This window comes from Seriola aureovittata, chromosome 12 (genome assembly GCF_021018895.1).
Source record: "Seriola aureovittata isolate HTS-2021-v1 ecotype China chromosome 12, ASM2101889v1, whole genome shotgun sequence".
In the NCBI taxonomy this organism is placed as follows: Eukaryota; Metazoa; Chordata; class Actinopteri; order Carangiformes; family Carangidae; genus Seriola; species Seriola aureovittata.
Genome location: NC_079375.1, coordinates 21194152 through 21205974, shown reverse-complemented (window position 1 = coordinate 21205974; position 11823 = coordinate 21194152). Strand labels below are relative to the sequence as shown.

The 11823-nt window shown below is 43.3% G+C and overlaps 1 protein-coding gene and 1 long non-coding RNA gene across 3 annotated transcripts in view; one reads left to right on the top strand and one right to left on the bottom strand.

Annotated features, from left to right (window-relative positions):
* The window catches only part of LOC130179373 (uncharacterized), a 92985-nt gene extending 84404 nt beyond the window's left edge, over window positions 1–8581 (top strand). Inside the window, exon 3 of the long non-coding RNA XR_008829284.1 lies at window positions 7981–8581. This is a non-coding gene — a long non-coding RNA (uncharacterized LOC130179373). The remainder of the gene's footprint in view (window positions 1–7980) is intronic.
* LOC130179372 (vertebrate ancient opsin-like) overlaps window positions 1–10008 on the bottom strand; it is a 57562-nt gene extending 47554 nt beyond the window's left edge. For both annotated transcript variants that reach the window (XM_056392304.1, XM_056392305.1), the window contains exons 1-2: window positions 9222–10008; window positions 641–969 (exon numbers count right to left, since the gene is read on the bottom strand). In XM_056392304.1, coding sequence (XP_056248279.1) covers window positions 641–969; window positions 9222–9594 — 702 coding nt within the window. In that variant the 5' untranslated portion in view covers window positions 9595–10008. The remainder of the gene's footprint in view (window positions 1–640; window positions 970–9221) is intronic.
* Between the last annotated feature and the right edge of the window lie 1815 nt (window positions 10009–11823).

Below are 11823 nucleotides of genomic sequence, written 5' to 3'. Positions count from 1 at the left end.
ACCATTTATTAAACCTGCATTAACCGCGGGGGCTTGTCTGTGTATTTGATTTAGTCACATTTGGAGTAAATATATATATAAATATATATATATATATATGAAACATTTTGTAACCATTTTAGCAATTGAATGTGGACAGTGGAGGCCACATGTGAACAATTTAGTTGTAGCAGAAACCTAATGTAGGCTATAATTACATTATGTCAATAATTTAATAGGTGAAGGGCGGCGATTTTCCAGTGTGCTCTCTGTCTGTCTCTCTCTCTCTCTCTCTCTCTCTCTCTCTCTCTCTCTGCCTCTGTCTTTGCTCTGAATGAAGTTAAATGAGTTTAATAAGGTTTATAATGAAAAGAAATCAAACATCTGATTATTGATGGCCATTATCCAAGACAAACTCAATGTAGAAAGACAAAGCTGGCAGCAGCAGTGTGGACATGCACGAGTGCGAACCGCATCAGTTCAGCGAGGTAGCTATCACGATCATGCAACGCAGGCAGTGTGTCCCGAGTGCCAGTGTCTGTCTGAGGTTTATGAACAATGTGATTTTACATTTTTAGACCCAAGGTGCATCTTTAACACAGCAGACAGTGTTGAGGGTGAAGTTTTGGTGGAAGTTTTCCCCGTTGCCATTTTGACTCACCTGTCTGATGGCGCACAGCAGCTTCCCATAACAGAACACGATCACCAGGAACGGCACGATGAGGCAGAACACAAACAGGCAGATGATGTAAGAGATGTTATTCGCTGTCTTGGCCGTCCAGTCGACAGAGCATGTGGTCCCGGGACCTTCGGGGCCATAGTGGCTCCAACCTAAGAGCGGCGGCAAAGTCCAGATGAGGGAGTAGACCCAGGACAGGGCGATGCCCAGGGAGATCTTACGGTAGTTGGAGGGGTCTGCCTCAGTGGGGGCCATCATGGTGCTGTAGCGCTCATAGGAGAGGACGGCCAGGGAGATGAGGGACACGATGCCTACAGCGGGAAAGACAGGCACACACATACGTATGTAAGCACTACATAGCCAGCAGTTTACAGAAGGAGTTAAAAACAAAGTACATGAGCAAGATATAACACTGTAGATATCACAAGCAGGTTTGTTCTCCCTTTTTACACCCTGACAACTGTACATCACATTTAATGAGGCCATCAGATGCAGGCAAAATGTGCTGTCTGTCCAAATGTTTATCTACTCTAGAAACCTCGCTGTTAGTGTGATATAGAGCCACAGAGCTCTCTGTGAAATCACAAGTACAGCTGAAATGAGCTTTATGGTTTATTGCTTCAAAAGGAGGCCGGGTTATGACTTTAAAAAATAATTGCTTTAGTGAAATGTGCAGTGTAATGAAACTATAGCAAACACAGTGGTGTAATCATCTAATATTTCAGTTCACATGCCGGGGTTTGCAGCAGATACACGCAGCTGTATATCATAGACAGTGGCACTACCTGTAGTGTCTCTGCTTGAAGCAGTGCAGTGGAATACAACACAAAAGACTTCAAGAAGATTTTTTTTTTCTTGATATCTCAGTGTTTTTCTTTCTCAGTATTTCAGAGGCAGAGCAGCAGGAGCCTGGAGCTCAGTGTTCATGCTGACCCCTCAGCCTTTTTATCCTGTTAGCTATTTGTTTTGAAGCCATTATGATCTGCAAGGCCGTCCTTCATGCCCATTGATTTTCGGTTGGCAATGAAGTGGACCTAAAGTGGATGCTCCTTGAGGAAAATGGTTCAGACCTTTCTTTGAGGTGCCAAAGACATGACTGCTCAGCACAAGGAATGAATAGAGGTAAAACATTGAGGAGGGGAATGTAGGAGGGGGCAGGGAGTTAGAAAAATGAGGCAGAAGACTGAAACTGATTCCAGCTCTGTGAGGGTTTTTGTGTCCGTCTGTGTGCACCTGCATTAGCGCTGCCTGCAGTCTCTTTGGCACAGCGTATTATGCTTGTCTGTTGCCCCCAGGTATTGCGGTCATGTTGTTTTTCCTGCACAGACTGCTTAGCTCCGGTCTTTTATTAGCTCTGTTACTGCAATATTACAAAGTCAACACAAGTTTTACAACAACCCACTTGTGCTTCTGTTTGATGTGAGCTGACTTACTCATAGCAACCAACCCCAAACATATTTCCCATGTATTTTGACAAAAGATGTTTTCATCTCAGCTCATCATCACTCCATCTCCTCCAGCCTGCCACTCCTCCCACGTCATTCTCTGGCTACACTCTGAAGTTTAAAAGGAAACAGCAGGAGCACTGTCTTCACACAACAGGTGTACTGGCTGGTGTTACATTTAAGCTCAAGCCTTTGTGATAGTGTTTCTAGCTGGATGTCATCAGTAAACAATGGTGTAGTGCCAAAGCAGTGACGAAACTACAACTGCTAGAAATAGCCTTTATCCCACTGTGTTTTAGAGCAGAGACTGAAAGGTAGACTACAACTGTTTCAAATTGTGATTGTTTCTGATTGGTTGATGAATAGCAGTGACTTAAAATAATCTTTTCTGACAGCTACCCTCGTTCCTGTCAGTAGTTCAACACATGGATCCATTAGCAGCAGTACTTCGATTGCTGCCTGCCAAAAAGTTTAATGGCAAAATGAATCTAATCGTGCGGTAAAGTGACAGCAAACCAATTTTTTAAAAAAGAAACTATTTTCACAAGAATCAAACAAAGACTTTTGTGAACTGTGACTCTTATTTGTCGGGCATAAAAGCGGAAGTAATGAAAAGTTTAATGTGACTGCAAGTCAGTGGGGATAAATGTGTCAATGTGTGTGCAAATGTGGCGAGAAAGCACTTGACTTTCAACCTCCCACATTTTATACTTTTACTGGTGTTTTATTCAAAGTGTTGACCCATAAGAAGATATATTTGTGGTTTTAAGAACCAAAAACCATCTCAATGTAGTTTTACATCTCCTCTCTCAGGCGTCTCTCTGGAGCTCTAGTAACAACAGGTCAATGAGCCAATCAAAAGAGACGAGGCTCTGCTGATTGGCTGACTGTTTTCTGAGAGATCCAATAAAAAAACTGAACATGATAAAATGAAAAAAATGTTTTGTTTTTTAATGCAATGACACATTCTGTCATTTGATGGAGCTGAATGCAACTTCTCTCTTTGCCCGGGATGCACCGTGTAGTGTTGCAAGGATAGTGTTTTCTCTTCCAGCCCCAATTGTGGTACCTGAACCTGGTGCATCCTGCTGATACCAAGGTGCCAGTCCAGTACGAGTCTGCCTATTTCCTTCATTTAAAATCTTTATACCTCGCTGGGATCATTTTAATGTGAGGTAACATGAGGCTGGGGAGTCGGTGTATAAATGCAACTGATGACAAAAACTGAATTGGAAATTACATCAACAATGAAACTGTATTTAATGTGGATCAGCCACATCTGATCAATACCTGAAATGCCCAATAAGGTCAATATTGGCACCGATAGCGATCCAGGGAATTGGATCTTTGCTTTCCTAATGGTATGTGCAAAATAATGCACTCCCAGAATTCCTGATACGTAAACTAACAGACAGGCAAAACAGATGCAAATAATGCTAGAACATGAATAACTATATGAATTATACTGTATGAGGACTTCCATCCCGAAACCCAGGTGTGGAGCATGTGGTGTGGCACATCGTTGACATGACAGACCGATAATATCTATAAATGTCTACCATGTCCACGTCCAGCTTTGAACAAGGAGCCAAATTGAATCACACTTTCCCAAATTTGCTAATTAGCAGCTGTCCTCCATGACTCCCATATAGAGGAAAATGTAATACTGGCAGTCATCATGTTGCTGAAACAGCTGACAGCAGTCCTCTGGCCTCAGGCTCTTCAAAACTGTTGTACTTGATTATGTTTTATCACTTTTTAAAAACTAGATTATGCTCACTGATCCCATCACATGCACACTGCTCTTTCTCTGGTTACTCAATCTATTTGACTGACAAGGAAATCTTTATTCGAGCCGACGTAATGTCATCATGAAAGACACCCGCACAACTCTAGATGTAACTTCTGAGCAGCTGAAATCAAACATCCCCCCTCCTTCCATCTTCCAGTCGTCTTCAGGCAGGATCAAAGGCAGCAGTTGAATCTAATATTCCAAAATGAAACATCTTATGATCTAATAACGTCTGAAATCAAGAAGAGAAAAAGGAGCGTATTTGTTCTGCTGCCGCTGTGATGCTCCACCACTGCCTCTGTTTTGTCTCTTTAAAAAGTATATGGTTCTGTATCTGATACTGTATATCCAGGAAAAGGCAGTTTGAATGAAAAACACAGGATCGAATAAAGCTGTGTTTGTTCTATAAATCCCCTCGCCGTGTCTTTCTCCTCAGTCACCGCAGGTGTGCGGATGTATTGTGATGCCACTAAGTCTCAAAAAAAGAGAGAAGGCGTTTCATTAGGTAGCAAACGTCTGGCTAACATTAAGGATGACTGCTTTGGCTGGCAAGTCTGTGCAAACGACTGCATGACTCAAACCAGGCTCCTATCATCCACAAAACATATTTTTGTCTCTGTTTTTTTTAAATTTATTTATTTATTTTTTTATAGAGACCTTTGGTTCACTATTTATTACACCGGTCATTAGCTGGCTCACTCTCTCTGACCTTTATGGCGGAGCAGCGTTGTTCTGCTTTCTTTCTCCCTGCTGAGACTTCTTCCCACCGTCGCAACAAATTAAAATCACTCAGGCCAGGTGCCGTCTGTGCCTGCGTGATGCACATACATATGCATTTCCTCTACCTTGTACATCTTCATACATATCTGCGCTCGTGTGTGTGTGTGTGTGTGTGTGTGTGTGTGTGTGTGTGTGTGTGTGTGTGTGTGTGTGTGTGTGTGTGTGCGTGCGTGCGTGCGTGCGTGCGTGCGTGCGTGCGTGCAGGAGGGCAATCTAACTTCAGTATGCAGCGAGTGGGCCCAGCAGTGCAAGGTTAATCCAGTGACTGTGTGCAGAGATCACTTGAGGCAGAAGGAGGCAGCTGCCGTTATGCAGGGACACGCAGACCTGGTGTCAAATAAAGACAGAATAAAGAGTCTGTCCTGTTCCTCCACAGTATAATGGAAGACAATAAAAGTGCAGTGAGAGAACGAGAGGGAAATGCAAAGAGGTGGGCCGGAGAGGTGAAGTAGATAGATGGGTGGCAGGAGGTTGATGGCAGAAGAAAAAGTACAAGATGTGAGTGTGTGGACGTGAGCACACAAATACACACATGCATGCTCGTCTCCACAAATTGTCTTCAGTTTGTTCTCTTGGCCTTAAGTCAAAGAGGCGGATCATCAGTTGTTCAATCTGTCAAAAATCCAAGACGTTAGAGGCTAAAAGCAGGAGACTGCGAGCAAAAAGTAGAAATCAATTTGGAGAGGAAGCGGTAATGCGATGTCCTAACACCTCACCGGCAATGTCTTTTGTCACTGACAGTGATGCCCTCTAATTTGAAGGAACATCGATCATTCAGAAGAGCTTTATAGAGATTTGGTGAAGACAGACACAGTCGGTTTGTCAAAAGATGCAGCCGACATTATTCATTTAAACAACCAATTTCACTTTTCCTTTCCCTGACCCTCCTTCACTCTCTCTTTCACACGGGTTTTATGAGCTCATTGAGGAATTACTCATCCATAACCAATTGGCGCTCTAATGATGTCTGCAAGCCATGTCTCTCTCACATGCACATACACACACACACTCTCTCTCTCTCCCTGCGATGTTTTAGCTGGAAGACGCTAAAGTCCTGTTAGACAGGTTTTAATAAATTGGCTCCTTGTGGACGTCACAGTTACACATCTTCAGATGGTGCTTAATCTCAGCGTAAAAGTCGAGTTAGCGAGGCAGAGGGAACAATCAGAGTACATGGAGATACTGAGACACATCAGAGGCTCACTTCATTCTCCACAATATGACTGAAATGAAGTAATTCTGTTTTGGAAATTGCCAACTTATCCCAGAGGAAGTTAAAGTAGCACTGAAGAGTCTGTTTTCAATTTAAAAGTTTGACAGATTCAAGAGGCTGTTAAGCAATGGGAAATTCAATTTAGTTAAGTTGAACGTACTGTGTGAAAATTTTTAGTAGACCATGGAAAGCAACAGGGTGGCCCAGTGACAAAAGCCAGGAAGGGAAAGCCTGCGACACTCGCCTGCAGCATGAATCTTAATCAGTGAGTGTAATGTGTGTAAATCTTTAGTTCTCTCCTCTGATGTACAGATAGATTTAACAGCCAGGGGCCTGATGGGTCGGGGGGGGGGGCTGGGCTTCACCTGCAGTGTCACTGAGAGAGATACCATCACAATCACAAAGAGACAAATGACTAGAGAGATGCAAAACTACTGCAGAGACACAAAATGGCCATAAAGAGATTCAAAGGTTCCAAAAAAGAATGTAAAAAGACTATAGAGACAAAAAGGAGTAACAGATGACTACAAAGAGACAAACCTAACTACAAAAGATGCAAAACAACCACATAGAGTCTCAAAACAGCTGCAAAGAGATGGAAAACAACCACAAAACCCAAAAGAACACCAAGAGACAAATGACTCCAAAGAGATGTAAAACTACTAAAAGATGCAAATTGGGCACAAAGACGCTCAAAACAACTGCAGAAAGACACAAAGCAACCTCAACCAAACCCAAAAGAACACAAACAGACAAAGATGCTTCATGACAGCCGGACTCTGAAGCAGCTGGCAGAGCAGGTGACACTCTAGATAAGGAGAAATGCCTGAAATCGTTAGTTACAACAGGTATCACAGGTCCTGATGTTGGGCGCTTGTGTGGCTGAGATTACGGGCGGTTAGCGAGGGTTTAAACATCAGGAGATTGGACGCACTGAAGTGAGTGAGAGGGAACCCTTTGTGCAAGATTTATGAGCCTTTTTATACAAACTTCATCAGAGGAAAGTTACGGCCGCTGACTACAGACGTTCAGAATGCAATGTGCAGTCAATGTGCAGTTGTAAAGGGAGCTGGAGGTCTCTGTTTCTGAAAAGCTCTAAATATTTTATCAAATGTTATTATTTAATTTTTTTTTTTTTTTGAAATCCTGTGAAAAGCAATTCACAAAGCAGACATGTTTTTTTATTCCAGTGGCCAATGAACTTTAGGAACTCATTTTTAGAAGAAGATGACCGTGAAATTCCGCGGCTATGATTAATTGATGTGGGCTGTATTGCTGGAAACAAAGTGGCAAAGTAATGAAAACATGATCAATTATTCAAACGAGACTAATGGAGTGACAGTTGTCAGTTATAGTTTGAAGCTCTATACATATATATCGAATGCAGTGAATTTTGTATGAGATGCATATAGATTGAAATTTCTGACATCTGATTTTAGACACACTCAGTCCAGCATGGTCTTCAGTGAGAGACGAAGAAGAACTCTCCATCAGTCTGACAGCAAACACAGAGATACAGTATTTTAACATCTGAAGTTACTTTCATGCCAACTGCATCCTTCGTCCTGTCTGTTTCTCTTCCAAACATCTGCAACTAATAGTTTAAGAGCTCGTTTTGAAATCATAAACTGTGAAATGTCCTTTGACTTTGATTGGACAGGAAGAAGAGAGACGTGTATGATATGCAGCGGTGCAAATGTCATAACATTGTGTTGATGTCAAAAGAGTTGAGAAATTAGTGTTTTCAGAAGCCAATATCTCAGACTGCCCGGTCTTCAAAGGTTGTTCAGATGGCTCGGAAAGCTTTTAAAGCAATTACTGGGACTGATAGGAACCTTGAATCAGGCATCAGGCCAAAGACTCGTGATGATGGAAGAATTTTCATGTTTAATGCATTAACTATAGTCTTCTCTCAAATTCACTATCAGACAAATTTCATGCAAATTACTGAAACACAAAGTTCTGACTGATACAATGCTCAGTTAGTTTAATAAAAAAAAACTCCTTATTTGCAACTTCTGTGCAGCAGCACTGGCACATCCAAAGATGAACACTAAGCTTCTTTTCTTTTCTTTTTTTCTTTTTGCCTCAGCATCCCAGCCTGGCCCGACTCCAGGTGAGCGAGGAGAGTTGCATCATTCAGGCACATTTGCATCGATATCAGCACTCCTGAGCAAAGGTAGAGCAGCCTCTCCTCCCTCATTACTAATTTCCCCTGGGTGATTTTACTCTGCAACAAATGCTGCTGATGCATCTGCCACAGCCTGATCACGGACCGAGACCGACAGACCTGCAGCGAGATGAACAGTGATGAGGCTTCCTTCGCCTCAGGCGCAGACACTCAAACTGTATGATAACAAGCATTTAACGGTCATTTCATAGCATGCTGCACACTGCTTTACATACATACAATATGTGCAGCACCCAAATCACCACGGTGACATTCTCACAGTTACTAATGACATTTGAACAGACGACTTGCAACCGTGAACACACTATACCCTGCTTCTCTAAATACCTGGAGCGGTCTCATGTCATGAAAATGCAGCACATGCATCTTTGGAAGTGACTGGAAGTGGTTCACCAGTCTGTCATGCAGCCCCAGCATGAGATTATGACCAATCCCGCACCACGAAGAACTCCGCTGAACTGGTTTCCACAACTCATCAACTAGAAAATGCATCTGCGTGTGCACTTACAGGCATCTCCTGGACCGTGATGGAGGATGTGCTCCCTCAAAGTCTATGATCCGCAACATCACACCAGCTCTCTTGAATCATCTTGTGCCTTCTATAACAGCAGCTACTAAATAAGATGATCTGCACTTTAAGAAAGACCTGGACGCTCTGTGTCATGACGGCAGGCTGCAGCATGCATGATCACACCCAACATTAAGAAAAAGAAAGAGAGAAAGAAAAGATATTGTTCACACATGTGGAGACATACAAAACTAATCAGCTGGCCAATTAATAATAATAATCGGTTTTGGTGCATTTTGTCATTTTCATGTGGGCTGGGCGCATTTTAAGGCGTTTCTATGAAAGTTTGATGTGACCATAAAGACGCACGGTGCTCATCACAACGGACGTAATAAGCAAAGACATTCGAATATTTCTCTTATGTTTTAAAATGCTCTGATCGACCGGAGGAATGAAGCTTAACTTCATGTACAGTAACAAACGCAGTGCTCTGAATGATCCACATTCACGGCGCACCACCGCTCACACCCATATCAGAAATAGAAAATAATACAGTGTAATACAGATGTGCCACAAACACACAAACATAACGTCCACATGAAGACCGCTTCACACATCCCGCATCTCTACTCACCAAACAGGGAGTTGGCGAAGCCGTACCACACGCATCCTCCTTCTCCTATGAGCCACCGTCCCTGCGTGCTGGCCGCGAAGCTGAACGGAGTCCCCAGTACGCACACCAGCAGGTCGCTGATGGAAATGTTAATCAGGAGCAGGTTGATGGGCGACCGCAGCATCTTGTAGCGGCAGAAGAGCACGAGCACCAGTAGGTTGTTCAGAAGTCCAAAAGTGCCGATGAAGCCCAGGCACACAGCCACCAGCAGGTTCCCTGTCGGGGTGAGGGTGGTCCGGTATGAGCCGCCCCCCAGGTGCCCTTCCCCGGCTCCGGCACACTGAGCGCTGTTGACCCCCGCGCAGCCGCTCAGGCTCACGTTGGACACGATCATCGCAGTCCGGTGTCACGGCGGTGGCACACTGGGCGGCCACAGTGCTCTGAACAGCAGCTAATATGTCGTTGGCATTTCTTTCTTTTTTTCTTTCTTTCTTTCTTTTTTTTTAAAGAGTGTGTGTGTTGAAATTTACAGACAAGTGTCGCTTCAAGCTGCAACACTTGTTGCTTTAGAAGAAATAGGACCAAGAGGAAAAAGTAAAGCCAAGCAGGAAAGTTGGATAATAAATAGTTTGTTTGTTGGGGATGTCAAAACTTTGTGTCTCAGTTCAGGGGGAGGGGGAGTTAGAAAATTTAAAAAAAGAAAAAAGAAAAAAGTTTGGTCAGGCTTTGCTCCACCGTGTGGCAGTCTACAATGCACACTCTCCTGTCTCTCGCACCTTCCCTCTCTGTCTGTATTTAAATCATTGTAGCCCGCTCTCCAGCAGCTGACGTCTGTGCAGGGGGAGGGAGGCAGGGAGGGTGGGTCGGGGAGGTGGGGGTGCACATGCTGGTGCTTCACTGAGGGAAGAGATGGGCATGGAAATCCAGCAGCAGACCAATCAGACCATCATCATGTGGCTCCAAGGCAGTACTGCTATAAAGCCACCCCCACCCCCCACCCCCACCCCCTGGCTCAAAGCTGCTTTAAACAAAAAAGTCCACCTTAAAGTTTCAGGAGCTGCTCTCTTGTCTTTCTCTTTCTTTGGAATCACATCTGTGTCAATACAATCGAACACAACTTCTTATGAGTGATGCGTCCCATTTGGTGTCTTCACTGTCTTCTTCTTCTCTGTGTAAGGCAATGTAACACTGAGGGACCTGAGCAGGACCTGAACGTTACACGCAGTGTATTGACTGTTAGAGCAGATTATGATCCAGCTAATACATCACAATGTCACCAACGCTTTAAGTTTGTTCTATGATGTGAATCGAGACCTTGAGCAAAAGCAGCCAAAACAAATGCTTGACTTGCTCTCTGGTGTGTGTGTGTGTGTGTGTGTGTGTGTGTGTGTGTGTGTGTGTGTGTGTGTGTGTGTGTGTGTGTGTGTGTGTGTGTGTGTGTGTGTGTGTGTGTGTGTGTGTGTGTGTGTGTGTGTGTGTGTGTGTGTGGTCGGTTTGTCCCAGCCACTGCATTGTAGTGTTATTTAAAATAGTATTCAGTTGCAGCAATAAATAACAGTTTCTTGACACCTGTCTCACCAACATCAGCTGCAGTTCAGTGGGTGTGCATTATACCATTGACAAAAAACATTCAGGAATATATAGCAGTAAATATTATACTGTTGATGTGATGATACACACTGCGTTGTAAGGGCACTGGTGAATTTGTGAAGTTTAGAAGCAGCGAATATAAAGTCTATTGTCTACAGAGGTCGACACGTAAGATGCAGTGTGACAGATGAGAGGCAAGGACAGAGTGCATGGATCGAGAACTGGCCCGGTCTAACATTTTAAATCATGATTGATAAACACTATATATGTAACACCAATGAATCCACAGTATAACATTATATTATTGTAATAGCTCTCAGAAAAATCCCCTCTTATTTTCTATAACAGTTTTTCATTATTGGACCATCCTGAGCAGTTCTGTTTGTTTACTGGAAAACCTTATTTGCAGGTCTTTCCGTGGATTTTCTTTTTGGTGAGGGGCAAAGCAAAGTTCAATAAGCTTTAATAAACTGGCAAAGGTAGCCAAACAGTGGGAGCCGTTTAATTTGACGGTTTTTCTACTTCACAAAAATTGTGACACAACCCCCTCACCAGTTCAGGATCTTCAGCACATGCAGGCGGGTCCGGGGGAAGAGAACTCTTTCCATGTTTGAAGACATGACTCATGCAGAGGTGGTGTATCTTTCTTTCTCTGGCACGGACTCTGATCAAGCAACTGTCTTTGTCTATCACACTGAATTAAAGAAACTATTAAAAATTCATAATACAGACTTACATTTTAGGTCTGCAGCTTGTTTAAAAGTGCATATCACTGGAGGATGACTTCTGTACAAAGCAGCCGGTTAAAAAAAAAAGAAAAAAGAAACTCATATGCATGTTGTAATGGAATTATAGTTTGAGCCTGCTGCGAAATACTTCTGATAAGTTTTGTAATTTTTCAGCAGGCGGAAATGAAAGACAGCATTTATCTGTAGCACCCCCTGAATCAGAGGGATATGATCACAAGTGCCTCTGGAGGGGGGAAACGAGGCTGCACATTATTCCCTTACAGGAACAATTTGATTTAGCACCT